This window comes from Phoenix dactylifera, chromosome 8 (assembly GCF_051530095.1).
Source record: "Phoenix dactylifera cultivar Ajwa chromosome 8, Ajwa_hap1_PhDact_Kaust_v1.1, whole genome shotgun sequence".
NCBI classification, from domain to species: Eukaryota; Viridiplantae; Streptophyta; class Magnoliopsida; order Arecales; family Arecaceae; genus Phoenix; species Phoenix dactylifera.
In genome coordinates, this window is record NC_143197.1 from 4,664,801 (window position 1) to 4,684,781 (window position 19,981).

The 19,981-nt window shown below is 36.4% G+C and overlaps 3 protein-coding genes across 6 annotated transcripts; 1 reads left to right on the forward strand and 2 right to left on the reverse strand.

Moving 5' to 3' along the window:
• Nucleotides 1–56: 56 nt before the first annotated feature.
• On the reverse strand, nucleotides 57–2,639 carry LOC120110168 (uncharacterized). The gene is made up of 3 exons (XM_039124347.3): nucleotides 952–2,639; nucleotides 751–841; nucleotides 57–657 (listed from the first exon to the last, which is right to left on the reverse strand). The coding sequence occupies exons 1-3, from the start codon at nucleotides 1,112–1,114 to the stop codon at nucleotides 561–563; spliced, it is 351 nt and encodes a 116-aa protein (XP_038980275.3). The 5' UTR covers nucleotides 1,115–2,639; the 3' UTR covers nucleotides 57–560.
• Nucleotides 2,640–2,817: 178 nt separating this feature from the next.
• LOC103702097 (Pseudouridine synthase family protein) lies at nucleotides 2,818–10,818 on the reverse strand. Of its 4 annotated transcripts, none has more exons than XM_088702470.2 (8): nucleotides 10,480–10,818; nucleotides 10,339–10,374; nucleotides 9,864–9,976; nucleotides 8,588–8,736; nucleotides 7,106–7,250; nucleotides 4,287–4,724; nucleotides 3,054–3,514; nucleotides 2,818–2,973 (listed from the first exon to the last, which is right to left on the reverse strand). In XM_088702470.2, the coding sequence occupies exons 1-7, from the start codon at nucleotides 10,727–10,729 to the stop codon at nucleotides 3,077–3,079; spliced, it is 1,569 nt and encodes a 522-aa protein (XP_088558596.2). In that variant the 5' UTR covers nucleotides 10,730–10,818; the 3' UTR covers nucleotides 2,818–2,973; nucleotides 3,054–3,076. The 4 variants fall into 4 exon arrangements, 3 of the variants coding, with proteins under 3 accessions (XP_088558596.2, XP_089780830.1, XP_026658419.3); XR_015967815.2 differs by lacking the exon at nucleotides 2,818–2,973 and adding an exon at nucleotides 3,823–4,067 and having other exon boundaries at nucleotides 3,385–3,514; XM_089924704.1 differs by having other exon boundaries at nucleotides 2,818–3,514.
• Nucleotides 10,819–10,872: 54 nt separating this feature from the next.
• Nucleotides 10,873–18,323, forward strand: LOC103702098 (uncharacterized). Its single transcript, XM_008784394.6, has 6 exons — nucleotides 10,873–11,101; nucleotides 13,294–13,565; nucleotides 14,185–14,836; nucleotides 14,930–15,129; nucleotides 15,210–15,454; nucleotides 15,550–18,323. Exons 2-6 carry the CDS (start codon nucleotides 13,294–13,296, stop codon nucleotides 17,502–17,504), a joined length of 3,324 nt encoding a protein of 1,107 aa, XP_008782616.4. The 5' UTR covers nucleotides 10,873–11,101; the 3' UTR covers nucleotides 17,505–18,323.
• The last annotated feature ends 1,658 nt before the right edge of the window (nucleotides 18,324–19,981 follow it).

A 19,981-nucleotide genomic window follows, 5' to 3' on the forward strand; every position in this document is an offset into this window, starting at 1 on the left:
GGTCAAAATAGGTTAAATGAACCAAAGAACTTTAAACTTAAATCCAATCTATTTAATAATTAAGTTTAGACAGATTGAATTGCTTACTTCCCAAATTCTTCTATGTAAAATCCGAATCTACTTAAAGTGGATTATTTGCAGATCGAGTTTATGGATTGAGTCAAAAATTGCCACCCTCCAGAGCCCGTAAATGTTAAATGATTGGTTTTTGTGATTATCCTGGTACATCCTTTACATTCTATGGAAGTCCCTGGTCACAAGTAATTTCTTTTAAGTTTTCCGCACAACAAAACAATCAAATACACATAATCATAACTTCCAAATTCAAAAGATATGCATGATCACAAATATCATTATTTTAGCAAACTGCAGCTTATATTCTGATCATCATAACCCCGCTGCACATTTGGTTATGCACGACATGCCATCCCCACAAGCTAAAGCTAACAAAATGCATCTACCATGCACCCTACCTATCTCTACCAACATGATATCACTGAGAGACGCTTCATGAGTCACCATTCCATGGAATCATGCATCTAGCGAGAGCATCAGGGGACTCAGTTTTTGTTGTCATCCACGGCGAACTTGGTCTCGTAGTAATGCTTCAATGCTGCACCTGAGAGCACTGCAAGGGTCAGGGCTTGCGCATGCATCCTGCACCGGCCACCACCACCACCACAAACAACAAAACTGTGATCACCTTCACTTCCAACTTCAACAAGAATATTATCCTGATAACAAGTATACCTAGCATGGATCAGCCGGATACTGGTCTTGTGCGGCGATCTTTTACGCGAGTAAGCTAAGGACGCCACCAAGGCTGCAGCCCATAGAGTTCCTGAAAAGAATCAGGACTCCATTTTAGCCAATGGCTCTCCATGGACCTAAACTACACCAAGTTTTTCTTGCTCATTAAGAAGAAGCCAGATCGTAAGATGTTTTCCTTACCAACACCGGCGAGCTTGTGCTCGGAGACCCATGCCTGAAAGGAACCCATCCCGAGAAGACACAGGAAATGGAGAGAGAGAGAGAGACGCAGAGAGGAGAGTGAAGTGAGTGCTAAAAAAGAGTAGGTGCCCCAGGGTTTAAACCTGATACCTGGGATGAACATTGAAAACCAGTGGCGTGCCGCCTTCGGTTTAAGCTCTTTCCCACTTTCCGACAAACATGAAGCGCCTTTTCACCATTTTATTCGTAAGCATGAGTAACGGGCCAAATCGCAGGAGGTCGAACGAGGATGGAGGGGGTCTTTCTAGTTCAGCCATGGCCGCAGGATTAGCTTGAAAGCTCTTGTCCTCCCAACACGTGGTTTGCGAAACATTACAACTGGGTTAGTGTAGGTGGAACCCAGACCAATGGTTCTGACCACAACAACGGCTTCCTGCGACCTAAATGCAGGGCACTTCAAGCTACTTGTGAAATGCGGTTGGGCTTCCGCCCACCGTTACGCGAGGGAGAGACGGACAGAGAGTACATGGTTTAAACTTAACCCGGCCAGAAGGAAAATTGTATTCCAGATATACTAATGCACCATGCTAGTATTATTTCGTATTTGGATGGGCACATTTAGTACAGTTAAATTACAAATTAATGCATGTAAGGTTGGTCATGATCGAATGATATGGCGGTCATTCAGAGCTGCACAGCTCTCTACAGTGCAAAACACATAGTGTAGAAGAGTTCACTTTATATATATATATATATATATTTTCAGCTCATGTCCTTTTCTTTTATCAAAAAGACATAAGATAGTTACTCCTCTCCGGCCTCCGATCGCTGGTGAGAGAGAAAACTTTAGAATGTATCATAACCTTTTGGAATTTTTAGAATGCATATACTTAGTATAACAACTTAGAACTTCACCCAAAATGACTAGCCGGAAGGTATTATTTGTTTTCCTTGATCATGTATAAGTACCCAAGATTTACCCAGTAAATAACTGATATGGAATTAAACACACGCCCGCACGGATCCTCATTACGATATGCAGTAAATAGCCATCACTGTAGTTTACCCAGTAAATATCCCCCCATTCAAGTCCTGACGTCCTCATCAGGCTAAGGATTCAAATTCATTCAAATCTAATTCCAAACATTACGATCGGCCCATAGTTAGCCCCAATGAATCCGTGCTGCAGTGTCCCCTAGTCCATATAGATTATGGACCGGATATGCTCCGATACCATTTGTCACAATCTAAAACTTCATCTAAAATGGCTAGTCGGAAGATATTATTTGAGTTTTTTAATCCTATATAAGTATCCAAATCTACCCAACTGATGTGTAATTAAACACACGCCCACATGGATTCTCACATTTAGCGAGCACATGCTTATCCGTCAATGTGTAGTTTAGTTATCTAATTTCTGAAACGCTATTTACACGTTATATCTTCTCCGGCATCACTGAGATTTTATGCAGGTCTCAAGATCTTGTATATTTCCTAGGGTCACGCCCCGTGGAATGTGCGGCAGTGTTGAGCACCCAGCCCAAGTGATGGTTTGGGGCATGACAAGAAATAACCAGCTCGAGTGATGGTTTGGGGCATGACAGGAAACAAATATGGCATAGAAAATATTTAAAATGGGTTATGGGCACATTGTCACAATCCAATAAGTCTGCAGTCCAATGCAACTGAGAAATTCTGGTAATATCACGAGTCCAAAGTACTAAAAAATGCCTCAAACAAAATTTAGTACATAATGGAGATGCATCTCTACTAACTCATGCATTTGCATAAAACATCAAAAGCTCAAGGAGAGGGAGAGATGAACCTAACATTATTTTAGGACCCCTTTATTGAATCAATCAGGGCATTAGACAGTGGTGACTAGCCTTTCGACTGAAAGATGGATTATACAACATTTTCTTGTACAAAAAGGTAATGTTAATGCTAAACCTATCAGACTCTTAGCATAGATCATACATGCATCTGCAACGATACAACGGAGCAAGATTCCGGTGTTCACAACTGCAGTAAGATCATAAGCACTGGAAGGGGACAAAAATGTCTTAACCCAGATTGAAAAAAATTGGGGAGTGAAGTCATACCTTATTGCACACTCACCGGTGAATTAAATACAGGCACCGCTATGACTCAAACGTTTTTCCTTCACTTTTAAGAAATCTTCTTTCCATACTTTCCATGAAGTTCTGACTTCATCAAGCTCTGTGTCTGAAATGCTTGTGTTTGCATCCAAGTTATCCACCCATTCATTCCATGGGGATTTGGATGGATCCAAGAACTTGGATAACTGAGGCAACAGCACAGAAGAGTAGAATTCATCAACTGATTTCTGGATTTGTTCAGATTCAACCATTATTTGCATCTCGGGCCGTGTGATGTTTCCAGGGCGGTTTCTCACAGAATAACAGTTAGCCCTAAGGATCAGAACTTCGGAAGGAGCAAGGGGTAGAACAATGCGAGAAAACTTCGCCAAAGACAACTCTATGATATCTTCCGGTAGCAAACCCCGCTTTATGGCCACTGCAGTCCCTACCATTTTCCGGATCTGTGATGGAAACAAAAGTGAAGCACTCTTATGACTTGGATTAAGATATGCACATGCTCAGATGAAGGAACCCAGATATTATTAAAGTAAAAGGTCATGCTTTTTCACTTACTACAAAACAGGTCATTATCCTATATGTTAGTTCAGTTGAAGATGAGTGGAAAATTTTACTACTTATTTTTAAGAACAGTTCTCTATCATGGTCAATATCTTGGAAAATATGGTTGTTTGAAAACTCACTAATTATTGTCCAAATTATGAAAAGAAATGTCAAAATACACACATACATACACATATGGGATAATGACCTGTTCTCCATCATGGTGGATCTTGGTTGATATGGTTGTTTGAAACTCACTCATCCACCGTCTATATTTACTTTTAAGCTCAGTTCTCCATCGTGGCTGATATCTCAGTTGATATGGTTGCTTGAAACTTGTTCATATGTTGTCCAAATTAAGAAAAGATTTTTAAGTCAAAATACACAATGCAGTGCACATAAAGGATAATGACCTGTTGGATCTCAGATTTATGAAAAGTCTAAAATGGGCTCCTGCAGTAGAATGAGAAAATGATTGTGAAGCAAATTTAAATGATGTTTGCATTGCAAATGTCAGACTGGTTTAAAGGGAAAGATGGCAACCTAGCTAGCAATCTCCTAAATACTTAGGGATGTTTGTTAAATAACAATGTTTACTGTGTCATAAGTTTTTTTTCAGAAGATAATATGTGGAAATTGTAAGCTTCTGTGTCACCATGGTATTTAGCTTACCTGATGTAGCATGAAGGATTCCCCCCATATGGACAGCTCGATGTAATTAATTCCTGAAGATGTCTCCAGCTGTCCACATGAGCAGCGAATGATCTTTCTGAAATGGGATGCACTGAGTCGATCCATTTCATCAGGCTCATGGAGCCATCTTGCACGAACAGTTATATGGGATTCTGAGTCTCTAAAATCACCCTTTAGTTTTCCTGATGAATCATATACTTCCTCATCAGAGTCACTTTTACACAGAATATTTGGATGTTCTTCACATTTATCAGGTTCTGCCTCCACAACCTCAGAACTTCCCAGATAATCATTTTCTTCAACACCAGCAGCCAATGAATCCTCAGCAAGTCTTGATCTTCTGATTATGTGCCCCTTCTTTGGAGGTTTTTTCCTATATTTGGAACGAACTGTGTAGTTATGGAAAGGATGCTCTCCCTGCAAGGCAACCATAAAAGACACTATGGATGTTAGTTTTCTAAGGATCAACTACTGTATGCTATTAGATTATGAATTTTTTTCGTATTCCTTAGACACTCATGACAAGCATGCACTCCAATAACAGCATGTGGAAAATTTCTAAATTTCTTACACACTTGAAAATGGTATCGATGCAAGTCTTTTAAGATATTTTAGTTCTATATGAATGTCTCAATTCTGATCTAATACTACAAACATTTTAATAAGACTGGCTCTCCATTTTTTTTATTCATAATATGCAACCATGTACTTAGACTATCCTGTGCAAACTCAGCTACCACCTCCTTACATATAAGAAAGCTTTTCAGAAAACAAAACAAAAAAAAGCATAGGTAAATATTTACCCTTGTAAAGTTGGATCTGGAAATAAATTTGAACTAGCTAGCTATTCCATGAATACTTAGGCCCTGTTTGGGGGAGCTTTTGGAGGGCCAAAAAGCACTTTCTGGCCCTCCAAAAGTACTTTTAGATAAAAAATGGTGTTTGGTAAAATTTCTGAAAAGCTGTTTCAGCTTTTGCAGGAAGCTGAAAACAGCTTTTGGGGGGAAGCTCCAATTTGGAGCTTTACGAAAATGCTATATTCAGCTTTGTTGGAAAGCTGTATTTTTGACAAAAATGCCCATATTAAAATATAATAATTACATTGTTTGTCCCTTTATAAACCTAAAAATCTGCTGGAGTCAAGAATCCTAGCCGTCAGACTCCCTTCCGCAAGAAAAATTGTTAGAGAGATAAATGGTCATTCGGAGGATGAAAAATTAATTTACACTAATAATTAAAATATTTTATACCTTTATTATTGTATTATACTATAAATATAATATTATATTACATTACATCATAATACATTAATATGTTATTTTAAATAATTTAATATCATGTTATATTATGAAAAAATAATTTATACTAATAATTATAATATTTTATACCTTTATTATTGTATTATACTATAAATATAATATCATAATACGTTATATCATAATATATTAATATGTTATTTTAAATAACTTAATATTATGTTATATTATGGGAAATTAATTTTTACTAATAATTATAATATTTTGTACCTTTATTATTGTATTATACTATAAATATTATATTATATTACATTACATCATAATACATTAATATGTTATTTCAAATAATTTAATATTATGTTATATTATGGAAAATTAATTTATACTAATAATTATAATATTTTATACCTTTATTATTGTATTATACTATAAATATAATATCATAATATGTTATGTCATAATACATTAATATGTTATTTTAAATAATTTAATATTATGTTATATTATGGGAAATTAATTTTTACTAATAATTATAATATTTTGTACCTTTATTATTGTATTATACTATAAATATTATATTATATTACATTACATCATAATACATTAATATGTTATTTCAAATAATTTAATATTATGTTATATTATAGAAAATTAATTTATACTAATAATTTTAATATTTTATACCTTTATTATTGTATTGTACTATAAATATAATATCATAATACGTTATATCATAATACATTAACATGTTTTTTAAATAATTTAATATTATGTTATATTATAAAAAATTAATTTTTACTAATAATTATAATATTTTGTACCTTTATTATTGTATTATACTATAAATATTATATTATATTATATTACATTACATCATAATATATTAATATGTTATTTCAAATAATTTAATATTATGTTATATTATGAAAAATTAATTTATACTAATAATTTTAATATTTTATACCTTTATTAATGTATTGTACTATAAATATAATATATATATTACATTATATCATAATACATTAATAAGTTATATTAAATAATTTAATATTATGTTATATTATCAAAAATTAATTTACTCTAATAATTATATTACTATTATGCTATATTATAATAATATTATTTTATATTACAATAATATTATACTATATCGTATATTTATGTTCTGTTGTATAATACTATGCAATGTCCTTTAAGGTAATTTTGTCATACAAAAGTACTTTCTCAGTTTGTTTACCAAATATATGTTAAAGTGCCACGGCACTTTACAAATGTAGTTACCAAACAACAAACAGCTTTTTATAACAGCTCTACTTCCAACAGCTCTACTTCCAACAGCTCTACTGCCCACAGCTCCCCCAAACAGGGCCTTAATCATTAGTTATATTCATGGATGCATGAAAAATTATTTCGGGATGTAAGTGGAAAAAAAAAGCAGAAGTATATGGATCAATGTGTATAAATCTATATATGCAACCACTAACTTGACAAAATGAATGGAAAAATTAAAATTCCATGCAAAAGCCAACAACAAACATATACCTCAAATTTTTTCAGTATATTGTTGAATTGACACAAATGGTCGCCAACTTCTGCAGAGCTGCATTCCCTAGTGATCCCAACAATTTCAGCAGGAAGGAGATAAGAATACATGCGGACAGTACACTCCCTTCTTGCATCAAAACTCCTACAAAAATCAATACAAAATAACTAATGAGACGTAAGCTAAGATAGAGTCATTTTTTCTTTATACAGTCATCACCATGGAAGAGAAAAGGCGAAAAGTAAACATGTTTACTGCTTTAGTAAGAGTTTCGGTACTGCTAAAACAGTCTGCACAATACATTTCATAAACTATATCAACTATCTCAGGAACTTGGCAATAGTCTAATTCCCTTTTCCTCTTGTATAACTTGGAAAGGGTTGAAAGTATATAAGCTATAACACAGACGAGAAAAGATGTCAGTTGACAGATCGCCAAGTAGCAGTCTTAGGCACTTTAACCTCCAAAATCCTGAAATAGAGACCCTACTGTGAAATACAATTTAATTTACAAATATGAAAAATATAAATATATGGAGATATACTGATGACCAGGTAAGTTTACTGGTCATTAGCAATTCTAATTAACTAAAAGTTATATTTATACCATTATAACAATAAGAAAAGGAAGAAGAATTAGATGTGACACTTCACCAAAAGAGATGCCAGAAAGTCCACTTTTTTCACTATTATGAATGGAAAAAAAACAAGCATCCACAATTGCAATAAGGTGTTCTTGACAGGAAGCGCCAAGTACCAAGACTTCTAGCTGAAGTAAAAAAGATATCCCATTCCTCCAGAGTGCCACGAAGTGGCATGCTATCAACTCGTGTATGTATCTAAGTTCTGGCACTTCAGAATTTTAAAAAGCTGAAGCAGCTAGATAACACAACTGTGCACTCACAAATTTGGAATTATTGAAAACTGTGATGAAGGTGATATTTAGTAATGGCTTCACTATTTATGCATGCATGTATTTTTTTGCATGTATCTCCTAGTAAAACACTATGACTGTGACATGGGGATTGTTCGGATTCACCTGAGCAAACAAAGCATGTAAGGCATATGTATCCACAATGAAGTGCACAGAAATAGAAGGCTGGCAACTAAGAATTATGAGAGAAGGAATAAAAGCAACAAAGTAATTTGAGGTAAGAGCTGTTTTTTTTTTGCCAGGACTATCAAAGATATAAGAGTTTCTTCCAAGGTATGGTAGTATATGTTGTATATATTTTCTTTCAGGTTACATCAACTTGTTGAGAAACTAACAATATAGTAACATCCAAAATAAGGCTAAAAAAATGAATAACAAAACATGCATGTTTTCAGGATTTTGTGAGGTAATTTGTGTCAAACAGACACAAATTTCAGAATACAGTTACACGATATTTTTTTTTTTTAATGCCATTTTTAATTTCCCTTAGTTTGGTAAAAAGGCATATAAATTAACTCATAAAAAAAAATTCAGGTACTAGTTCTCACTTTTGGGATGGTAATACACTGAAAACTCTGACATTGTTGGGTAGGTTAGAGTTAACACAATTTGCAAGAACCATGCCACTAGGATCATCCCTCCATGCATGTTCAGGGATCTCCATCTTCAATGAGATCATGGTCGCCAAGGAATGCACCTAAGATATGTTGAGTTTAGAACAAATAAGAAGTCAATTACTCTTTTTTATTAATCACATTTAAAACAACTAATAACAGGTCAAAAGAAAAAAAGGAACTAAAGCAACAGCAATATTAGAACCACAAACATATCCAAAGATGCAAGTGACAGTTGCATTTAAAATAAATGAGAGGTGCTGTAAAGGTTTTTTGTTCTTTCGATGTGTGGATTATTATGGTGGGAGAGATTGCATTAATACATCTTACTATCTTAGGAGGTACACTTCAAGGAATGATTACTTTGTTTTGTTGATTTAAGAAATGAGAAGTATAAGGATTGTAATGAAGGGGATATTTTCTATCTTCTACTATATGTAATGCAAAGCATAAAAGTCAGGCCATGGGAGGTTGGTGGCAACTGAAGCCTTTTACACACATGGTGGCATCTCATATCTTAAGCGGTGAAGCTCCTGTTGGATGCCCTTTTTTCTCCTAAGACCATCTTATATCTTTCTCTCATTGTCAATGGAAATACAGCCATTGACCAAATCCTCTTGCATGCATCAAATGTACCAAAATTCTAGTTGCAATTATTGGAGATGGTGTAAAAATAAGCATTGGTGCTATTCATTAGATGCAGCTGGGAATATCACATTAATTGGAATTCTGATTCTTAAGCAGCATAAATGTGTAAAGATATACATATGCAACCATAGTCGAAATATAGAAAGTGAAAAGAGCGTTCACATGAACTATAAGAAAATTTTTACCTTGTTTTTTTATTTCTGATATCAATTGATTTCTAGGTATGATAACAAGGTTATTACTAGATAGATATCTATCCATTAAGACTGCATTTGTGAAGATTTTCAAGATACATTTATGAAAGAGAACTTTAACAGACATTTGGAAATTTCAGAAGTCTGCTGATAAAGAAGAGGCTATAGCAGGCCCATGTTTCTTTTTTATTTTTTTGAAACGTCAACTAATTTTGAAGTAGAAATTCAGTTTTCGGAGAATATTGTTCGGGAATGCAGTTACCTGAATGATGACAACAGTGCATCTTATTAACAACTGAACAACAAAAATAAAGGGAAATGTCATGTTATATTTAAATAAAGGAGCAGGTTTGCATGTGATCTCTTACTCCTTTATCAGTTCTGCTACTCCTGACCCACCCAATTTTGTGCAAATTCCCATAATTACTGTCACGAATCCCACCTGCCTTGAAGATAGCAGACTCCAATTCTCCTTCAATTGCTACACGTCAAGATTGGAAAGCTTTAGCAAAGGCCCATCCACGCTAAGCTGATAAAATGCGTAATGCCATCAATACTGTCACACAGTACACAAACAACGAGCAAGAAAACAGAAAAGGACCTTCCAAGACCAGTATATATGCAGAAATATCAAAGCTGGGCAAGATTTCCGCAAGATGCAATCTTTATAAAATCTGAGCTACTCTCAAAAGATTTTCATCTTAACAAATACCATTACCACTTCCATTTTAATTTCAGATAAGGGAAAGATTACAACTTTAGCAAAAGAATATATCCACAAGCAAGAAAATCTTATTTTAACTATCAAAAAAAATTCAGGAAGATTATTCTTCGTGCTCTTACTTGATAAAGAATGGCTATCTCGCTGCATCTGAAGACCTACAAAACCAAAGATTATCAACGTTACAAAAATTATAAAATTACTTCGACCGGCATCAACAATAGAAAAATATTAGCAAAGAGAGAAAGTTAATATGGAGCTACCTCTGTAATCGGTTCCCACATATCCGACACGCATGACGACCTTCTTCTTGCGGAAGGATTCCCATCTCCTTCCGCCATGATCGGTGGACGGAGGAGGAGGAGGAGGAGAAGAAGAAGAGCATAAAACCCTGAAAATTCTGCGGTTTGGAAGGAAGCAAGATGAGCTAGAGTTTCGAAGGAGGGCGAGCGAGCTAGGGCTCGAGAGGAGCCATGGAGAGAAGGGTAGTCGCACCGAAGAGACGGCGGCCATTGCGAACCGAATGGAGCGAACAGAGAGGCTCGCCGGAGAGAGAGAAGGCGGATGGATTAGAAGAGGGGAAGTCGCCCGATCTAACGGCCGATATGCTCTAAATTCTTAAATAACTTTAAAATAACTTGGGCTGCAAATGGATTGGATGCAGATGGGCTGAGGCTTGGGTTGGGTGGGGCCCAGATTCCTTTTGCCGGGCCTGGCACTTTCTCTCTTTATTAGTAAGGCTCGGCCCGACGGTGCCGGTCAAGCCAAACCCCAAACCCTTGTACCCTCTCCTTCCGAGTTCCGACCTCTCTCTTTCCCTCTCTCGGCCAAGAAGACCTAGGAAAGAAAGGAGAAGATAACGGAAGAAAAAAAGAAGCAAAAAAGGTCTCTCTCTTTTGTCTCTTTGTTTGTTTTCTTTAATAAATGTTGTGATATTTGATAAAAAGCTATACTGTTAGGAGTAATCGGAAGAAGAAAATAAATAGAGAGGTGGGTACGAACCTTTACATGGTCGTTCTATGTAGCTTTGGATTTGCCCTAGTTTTGTGGGTGATGTTAGCGGCTCTTTCTTGTTGGAATTATAGAGGAAAAGATATCGAAATTTTATTAAGTCATTAGAACAAGTTAACAGTTCCTCTGTTCGAAGTTTGATTAGCAAGAAAATTTTAATTTTTGCCCACCTTTTCACTGATTGAATTGTTACACTAGGAACTTTTCGGTCTCTGCTGGAAAAATATTCTTGGAATTTAGGCAAGAAAATATGGTATTGGCATTTTTGGGCTTTAGCATTTGTTTCCGTCTTTTTTTGGGGTTAGGCTTTCACCATGTGGTGTTTCGGGTTTTGTGTTTTAGGGTGTGAGGTTGGCGATTGTTCTTATGTTATATGACTTTGTCTAACTTGGGTTCCTATTTCCTGTTCTTGGCTTTCTTTTTATATGTTGATTGTTTACTGATTCATAATTATCAGTAGCTCTTAGTTTTTGTTCCCCGGATGATAAAATAGAGTTTTTCTTTTTATTTTCTCTGATCTTAAGTTCTAACCGTCTTAAGTTCAAACCAAATCAACCATCGCCAATGCTGTATGCTATCACTTTCTGTAAAATGAAACTCAAAGTATGAAATAAAGCCTTATGTTAATTAATTCTCAAATTAGTAGATGTGCTAGTATTATTTCTTAGGAGTATGATAATTTTGTATATGTACAACTTATGTACAAAACTAATTTCACCTTATTATTTGATTCTAAAAGCAACTTCAGAATTTAGGGCATTCAAATTTTAGACAGATTTTTTAATTAAGTTTGGATATGAATAAGTGTGGTTCCTGGAATCAAACTTTTGTCACTTCTCCTGTGCAAAGGTACACTTCTTTTGTGAATCTCTTGTCTATGTACTATTGATAATTTCAGGAAACAGCGATACAATTTTTTATGGCATCTTATTAACGAGGCATGAGCAATTGTATTTGTGATGTTTAAAGAATCACTAGTGTTGCTTTCCCAAATTCATAAATTTATAAGCTTTATGTACTATTGATAATTTCAGGAAACTGCGGCACAATGTTTTATGGCATCTTATTAACAAGGCATGAGCAATTGTGTTTTTGATGTTTAAAGAATCACTAGTGTTGCTTTCCCAAAATTCATAAATTTATAAGCTTCTATGAATATGCCTCTTTTATTTGGGATATTTTTTTTATAGGACTCATAACCTCTTGTTATTAGTTGTCTCTATGTTTTGGGGTAATTAGAAAAAGTGGAGGAATTTCCTGGCTCGAGGAGCATTTAGGAGTAATCTAGATTTTGTTCTTGGTAGCCTGTAATTGCTTGGTGATTGTTGCTCTCTCGATGTTTTGAGGTTCTTGGACTAAGAAATCTGCTTCACATTTCCAGCAGGGATCTGGCCAGTCAACAAAATCCTAAATAGTCAGGGAATTACAATTCATTAAATTTTATTCGGATTTGACATAATATATTGTGTCAGTGTAGTCTGCTTAATGAGCTGCAATGTTTCTCTTTTGGTTGGTCTCTAAACTCAACAGTTTCTTCTTTGGCAACTTTTGACAAATAATATGTTACTATCTGTTTTATTTAATCATAATCATTAACTTGCCTGTAGTTGGGTTAAAATGATTCTTGCTATGTTGTATTATATTATAACTAGAGCAAGCGTCATAGTTCGGGTTTCAATACCTATATTAATACCATGTTTGTATTGTGTTGGTATGGGTCTGTTTATGGTACTGACACTTGGTACATCCCTTGTAGCGAGTATTAGATTGCCACCAGTACGGTATTAATTGTACTCCTGGTATAGCGCTGTACAATCTGATACGAGGAAAAAATTGACTAGAGTTTGTAGGCACGTAAAGTTTGAAAAACTGAGGAACAAGGTTAATACTGAGGTCCCAATAATACTTTCTCCGGCTTGGACAAAATCTGTTAATGAGGGGTTTCAGAATACTTCTATTCGAAAATGTGGAAAGTCATGATTTTTCCAAGTAATTTAGCTTTCTGTGAAAAAAATAATGTTTACTAGCATTTCTTGTGCTATGTATGATATCTCTTGTTTGTGCAGATGGCTAGATGGGATGAGATTTTGACACTTCCGGTGCAGAATCCACCAACCTTGGAGTTTTCTGCTGCTGATATTGTGTGGTCCAGAGTGGAAGGCTGGAGAGAGCAGATGGATAGGCTTGCACTCATTCCCTTCTCCCGTGTTAATGATTTTGTAAGAGGTGAATCTAATAATAAAGAGTGTCCCACTAGATTCCATGTTGAAGCAAGGAGAAGGCGTCCTCCTGAGATGGCTTACAAACCAAAAGTCGATGGGATTCTTGAATATATTTTGTAAGTACTTATCTTTTGAATGCTTGCCAAGTGAAACCCTATTTTAAAAAGAAAACCTCTGGAGTGCGCAAGTGCTGATATGACTGTAGCGTATCTGTCTTCAAAGCCGTGTACTTTTATACTTGCTAATATAGCTTTTCTTTGGTACTTTGCTTTGCTATGCCTCATAACCATACTTTTCTGTTTTCTGCCTCCTTATGCTTTCATCTCATCTCTCAATTCCTCTAAACTGGTCCTCTCATTGAATAAATGCTTGTTAACTAGATCGATATTGTCTAAGATGTCTAAGAAGTTAGTAAACACTAATTGGTAATTTGACTGTGACACCGTTTGCACCTTACAGTAAAATTTTATGCCATCAACCTTTGTTGTTTGTAAGAGAGGATTGGTGCTTGAAATAGAGATACAAACCATGCTTTTATTGTCTAAGATGTCTAAGAATGTCATCGGTATTCATTAGTAATGTGGCTTGTGGTTTTATGTGAACCTTTGATGAAACTTTATGTCATGAATCTTTTGCTATTTATGAGAGAGAGGATTGGCACTTACACAAGAAAGATTCAAACACTACACTTTGTCCCATCACTTCTGGTATTGTGATAGATGCATTTGAATGCAGGTATTGGTGTTCCTTTGGTCCAGATGATCATAGAAAGGGCGGTGTTGTTCGTCCCAGCAGGAATTATACTGCTAAGAGGAAGACTCCTGCTGGCCGGCCAAATACAAAGAGAGGCTGTGTCTGCCATTTCATTGTGAAGCGACTAATAGCTGAACCATCAGTTGCGCTTATCATATATAATCAAGATAAGCATGTGGACAAAAAAGGTAACCCCTGCCATGGCCCCATGGACAAGAAGGCTGTTGGAACACGGGCAATGTTTGCACCTTACATTTCAGATGAGCTTCGTCTTCAGATTATGTCTTTGCTCTATGTTGGTGTTCCTGTGGAAACCATCATGCAGAGACACACTGAAATGGTAGAGAAGCAGGGTGGACCATCTAATAGAGATGATCTTCTCACCCATAGGTATGTCCGGAGGTTGGAGAGGAAGATCAGGCGTTCCATGTATGAGCTGGACCCTGATGACGCTCTGAGCATTGGCATGTGGATTGAAAACCACCGGGATCACATTTTCTTTTATGAGGACTTCTCTGAAACAGATCCTTTTGTTCTGGGTATTCAGACGGAATGGCAGCTTCAGCAGATGATTCGCTTTGGCAACAGGAGTCTTCTAGCATCTGATTCAAGGTTTGGCACAAACAAGTTAAAGGTCTGTGCAGTTCGCATTCTTGCTGTTTTAATTAGATAATGTGTTGCTTGTGCACATTGAGTTCTGACACTTGTCCTTGATTCATAATTGTAGTATCCCATATACAGTCTCCTTGTTTTTGACTCAAACAACAATGCAATCCCAGTAGCTTGGATTATAACACCAAACTTTGCGAATGGTGGGATACATAGATGGATTGGTGCCCTATATGATCGAGTTCATTCAAAAGATCCGACATGGCAGTTGGGTGGTTTCATTGTTGATGATCCTTCAGCAGATGTGCTTACCATCAGGTTATTACTATTGTTACCCTTGTGTTGGCTGTTTTAAGTAAGCAAGGTTCGTAATCTCTGACCTGTCTATGCTAATGCAGGGAGGTGTTCCAATGTTCAATTTTGATCAGCTTCTGGCGTGTTCATCATGCATGGCGTAAAAACTTGATGGAAAAATGTTCAGCACCAGAGATGCGTGCAATGATGTCAAGAAGGCTTGGAGAAGCCATATCCAGTATTTGCAGAGGAAGTGGTGATATGCATTTATTTGAGGCTTTCCTTGAAGATTTTGTTGATTGTTCAGATTTTTTGGACTACTTTAAGGCGATATGGTTTCCCAGAATCGGTTTGTCTCTGTCTATTCAGTCAAATTGTATTTTAGTATTCATCCTCTGAAGATGCTAATTGAATCTCACTCCCTTTTTCTTGTAAATCTTGTAGGTGTATGGACTGCTGCCTTAAAAGCGCTTCCTCTTGCTAGCTCAGAGGTTTCTGCAGCCATCGAGTGCTATCATCACCTACTGAAACTGAGGCTGTTAAATGAAAAAAATTCAAGTGTTTACCAGCGTGCAGATTGGCTGGTCGATAAGTTAGGAACCAAGGTACATTCTTATTACTGGCTGGATGAGTATTCTGGGAAAGACATTTTTTCCCGTTACTGGAAAGATGAGTGGAAAAGTGGTTTAACATCATGGCGCCAGGCATTGCAGATTCCTGACTCAGATGTTGTATTAGATGGTAACTGTGCCAAAGTAGTTAGTCAGAAAGATCGAGAAAAGGTACATACTGTATTGAATCCAGGTTCCGAATTTGCTATTTGTGACTGTAGCTGGTCGATGATGGGAAATCTTTGTAAACATGTAATCAAGTCGACTAAGATATATCGTGATAGGGGATTGGCTGTGTCATCAACAAGTCTCTTCGAATATAACCGGACTTTGATGAGTATACTTAACTGCCCACCGCATGATTCTGTAATCCGTGACCATGCAGTTGCTTTGGCTGTTTGTGTTCAGACACAGTTAAATTCTCTATTTGACCTGGAAAATAGTGTCGCTGCCTCAAATACATCAGGTCCAAGGGAGGAGCAAACAACTAATGATCAGAGAGTATCTGCCACTGAAAACTTTGACAATGCTAATACAGATTTGATAAATGAGTGCCAGTCAGTTTCTGACAACAGGGATGAAGGTTCGGGAAATAATAGCCATTCTGTTGCTGAGAAGAATAGAACTGCAGTGGAAAGTATCAGCGACAATGGGCCAGACACTGTTATGCAATCTGTTGAGGTTCCAACTAGGTTGTTGCCCACTGAGCAATTGGCCATTGATGATATGACTGCAAGTAACTGTGCAGAGAATGAAACAGGAAATTTGTTAGACAGAAGTGACACTTCAATAGATGCTTGCAGTGACTATGACACTATTCATGTAACAAATACTGATCAAGTTGGTGATAGTGCTCTCCAGAACTCCATTGCTGAAAAAATGATGGATATTGATAACCACCTTCAGGTCTTCCCGACTGCATCAGGTTCTGGAGTTTTGAATGGTCTTGCAGAGGAAGAGGATGCTTTCCAAGTATCTGGTGTTTTAAGGGACAACAAAATAATAAATGAAGTTTCAGAAGCTCATTCCTCTGATCCTATGGTTATTGACTCTGTCGAGGTCAGCAACGGTGTCTGTGATGGTACTGAAAAGAATCAGCTGATTGTCCACGAGTATCAGGGCAGCATTGTTGAGAATGCCAATCTTGACCAGAATGATGAGGCAGTAGGCAGTAGGATTGGAGATATTGTGGAGAATAATGGTAACAAAGGCATGACAATTGGAAGAATTTTAGCTGACCGTAATGGTTGTGCTGAGGTTGATGGAGATGTTGATGGAGCAAATGGAATGTCAAACAGTGGATCTTGTAACCCTGATGGTAAGGAAGTGGATGCCAATGTGAACAACATTTCGGAAATGGACTTGAGACCTTGCTCCATTTTTGCTACTAATAATTCCAGGGACAATGTTTGCATTGACCAATTCTTGGATGTTGCTCAAGCTGAAGAGAAGATTAGTGCTGATATTAGGGAGAAAATAGATGATGATAATGGTAGGGCTCTAGAAGAAACTACTAGCAATGCACAAACAAGTTCAGACACTGGCAGAGTTAACCCAAGTGCAGATAAGCACTCTTCTGTGATGGACATTGAGGTTTCTACTGATCCTATTGAAGAAGTTCAGGTTATTAAGGATTCCTCTGGTCTTGATAGGAAAGATGGTGTGGAAGTAGCAATTGATGCTTCTCCTGTTAGTTATGGCACTTCCAGTAACACAGAGGAGAAGTCCAGTAATGGTCATGTTGTGCATAATATGGCACTCACCGGATGTTCGCCATTGGGACAATAGTAACTTGTGTCTTGTGATCCCTTAAATTGAATAGTTCCTAGTGTGTCTGTGGAGACATGTTCCACCTGCGAATATTCGGACATCATTGAGATTTGAAAGAAACTGCATGGGAGAAGATCTGCCTTACTATTTGGAGCTATACTGAGTGGAGATATGGAGATGCATGGGAAGGAATCTGGACTACCATATTCTTGGTAATATTTGCATCAGTTCAGCTGGGGGAAGTTGTCATATTTGTGTACCATCTGGATATATGGGGAATTATGAGCTACATGTACTGATAAAATTAGATCGACTTTGGATCTCTCTTTGCAATGAAAGTGCCCGTGTAGCTCCTGAGAGTCAGGTGTGGTTGGACTAATTCCCATGTAAGCTTCTTCAGATTTTGTGCCATAAAAAGTCACTACAGCATCTCCCTTAGGGTTTTGATCTGCTTGCCAAATGGCTCAGTTTCCCAAAAGAAAAAGAAAAAGAAAAAAATAGGAATGTTTTGAAGGTGGTTTGATATGGAGGATGCCCACGAGGAACTTCGCTGACAACTATCAAACCAACAATCCTGTGCATATATACCTACTTTGCATATGTTCATTTTAATATCAGTAAGCATTGTGGACCTATCTTGAGTAATTTGTTTGCCCGTCTTTGTTCTTTAGCCTGCATAATTTCCAATTTGACCGATTGATGATCGTGATTCTTTAAGCTGAATGCGGGTGCTCTTGTTTGGCAAGCAAGGCCTGTACATTTTAAGAAAGAACCCTGCTTTCTAGTTCCAAAATGTGATTACTAATTAGAGGAGACTGGACACATTCACTTTGTCTAGACATGATTTTCATTTTCATATGAATCATTTAAGCTTTAGCAATAGTTAATTACATTTATCCTAGTTAATTGCATTTATCTTTCTTCCCGTTCTTGCCATAGACATTCTTCATTTGGCTCAATCTTGTTCAGAAATCGAGATCAAGAATAACAGACATCAGACTGCCAACATGTGTAGCTATATAACTGCAATTTCCTTGATGGGTTGGTTAGATCTAAGCGCCTAAGTTCTTGCCACTTGTTGCAGCACAAATTTATCCAGATGTTCTCATGGTGTGAGAGAATCTGTGAGACACTGGAAAAACTTTACAGCAGCATCGTCTTATGCAACATGAAATGGTTTTGTTAGTAGAAGTTAGAAGCATCAACTCTGATTTAAAGTAGAACAGTGAGTGTGATTGATCATAGTAATGCATTAAGTTGCTTATATCATTCCTTATTAATGATTAAAACCTTTCAAGCTACATATATGCACTTATTACCATGCTTCAAAAAGCAATTCTAATACTCTTTTTTAACTTTTGGAACAGCTTTTACACTTTGAGCACTCTTATAATTTTTTATTTTTTGTTTTTTTTTCTCTTTTTTTCTTAAATTTCACAATCCAACTTTTACTCCTTGCTTGTAAGCATATATAAGGTATCCCTGTAATGAGCTTGGACATTTAACTGGTTGCAACTTTAATTTAATTTCTGCTGAGTGGCACCGATCTTGTATATTGGGTTGTCTTCTCTGATAATGATTAACCTTCATCATTTTCTATCTTTCTGTGTTTCTTCCTTTTTGAAAACAGTTGCATGCTTGGGATTCTCTTCTTGTTCAGTTGCTAGCAGTTTTCATTCTTCCTTTTGTCATACCATCAAAATCTATTGAGTTTTGAGCCAGATGTCCTGTTAACCTGTGCTGCTGTGGGATAACATGTTGTTGTGCGAGTGCATGTCATACTTCTTCAGTATTGTGATATGATTCTAACAATGGGTGATGCTAATTTGAATTTGAAAAACATGTAGAACTTTGGTATTTGTGTTGCAAGACTAATTACCATGTTATCAAAGTCTACTTCACAAAATTGGGCAAGTATCTTTATGTTTACAGACTGCACTTGTTATCTTTTTTTGTCGCTTCATCGTGGGGCTATCAGCCTTTAAATGGAACTGTGCTTCTGCAGGAGGTTTTTCCTCCATTAAAGTAGGTCTTTTCATTTCCATTGTGTTCCGAAGGCTCTGATATGAGAGGGAATGCAATTCACTGTCATCAAGAAAGAGTTGTGGCTGCAGGCAGTAGCATCTGGATCAGAAGAATATTGAATAAAGTAATAGATGATATGTAGCAAAAGAACATTGTTAAAAGGTAGTAACTGCAAGTGAACATGGTGGATGAATTGTCAAAGCTTATCAATAGGCATTATTATTTGATCTAAGACTCTGATTCAAGATGGAGGCAACTTGGAAGTAAATGATTAATTTTGGAAGTTGCATGTTGTAATGGCTTTGAAGAAAAAGTGTTGCATTTGACATCCTGAAAATGTAACTAACTTCAGTTTGTTGGATTTATTATGTGCTGACTTGCTGTAATTCTGTCTCTTCCAATGCAAATCATCTCATAGAATGGAGAGTAATTCAGATAGCTGACTTATCATGTCAATCTGTATAGCTCAG

Excerpts from the sequence above, each read along its gene's own strand:
- LOC103702098 (XM_008784394.6), top strand. The coding sequence starts at position 13,294 with ATGGCTAGATGGGATGAGATTTTGACACTTCCGGTGCAGAATCCACCA. Across the intron at positions 13,566-14,184 it reads GGGATTCTTGAATATATTTT|GTATTGGTGTTCCTTTGGTC; the intron begins GTAAGTACTTAT and ends ATTTGAATGCAG. Across the intron at positions 14,837-14,929 it reads TTGGCACAAACAAGTTAAAG|TATCCCATATACAGTCTCCT; the intron begins GTCTGTGCAGTT and ends TCATAATTGTAG.
- LOC103702097 (XM_088702470.2), bottom strand. The coding sequence starts at position 10,729 with ATGGCCGCCGTCTCTTCGGTGCGACTACCCTTCTCTCCATGGCTCCTC. Across the intron at positions 10,375-10,479 it reads TGTGGGAACCGATTACAGAG|GTCTTCAGATGCAGCGAGAT; the intron begins GTAGCTCCATAT and ends TTGGTTTTGTAG. Across the intron at positions 3,515-4,286 it reads AATCCTTCATGCTACATCAG|ATCCGGAAAATGGTAGGGAC; the intron begins GTAAGCTAAATA and ends TTTCCATCACAG.
- LOC120110168 (XM_039124347.3), bottom strand. The coding sequence starts at position 1,114 with ATGTTCATCCCAGGTATCAGGTTTAAACCCTGGGGCACCTACTCTTTT. Across the intron at positions 842-951 it reads GCACAAGCTCGCCGGTGTTG|GAACTCTATGGGCTGCAGCC; the intron begins GTAAGGAAAACA and ends GATTCTTTTCAG. Across the intron at positions 658-750 it reads ATCCGGCTGATCCATGCTAG|GATGCATGCGCAAGCCCTGA; the intron begins GTATACTTGTTA and ends TGGCCGGTGCAG.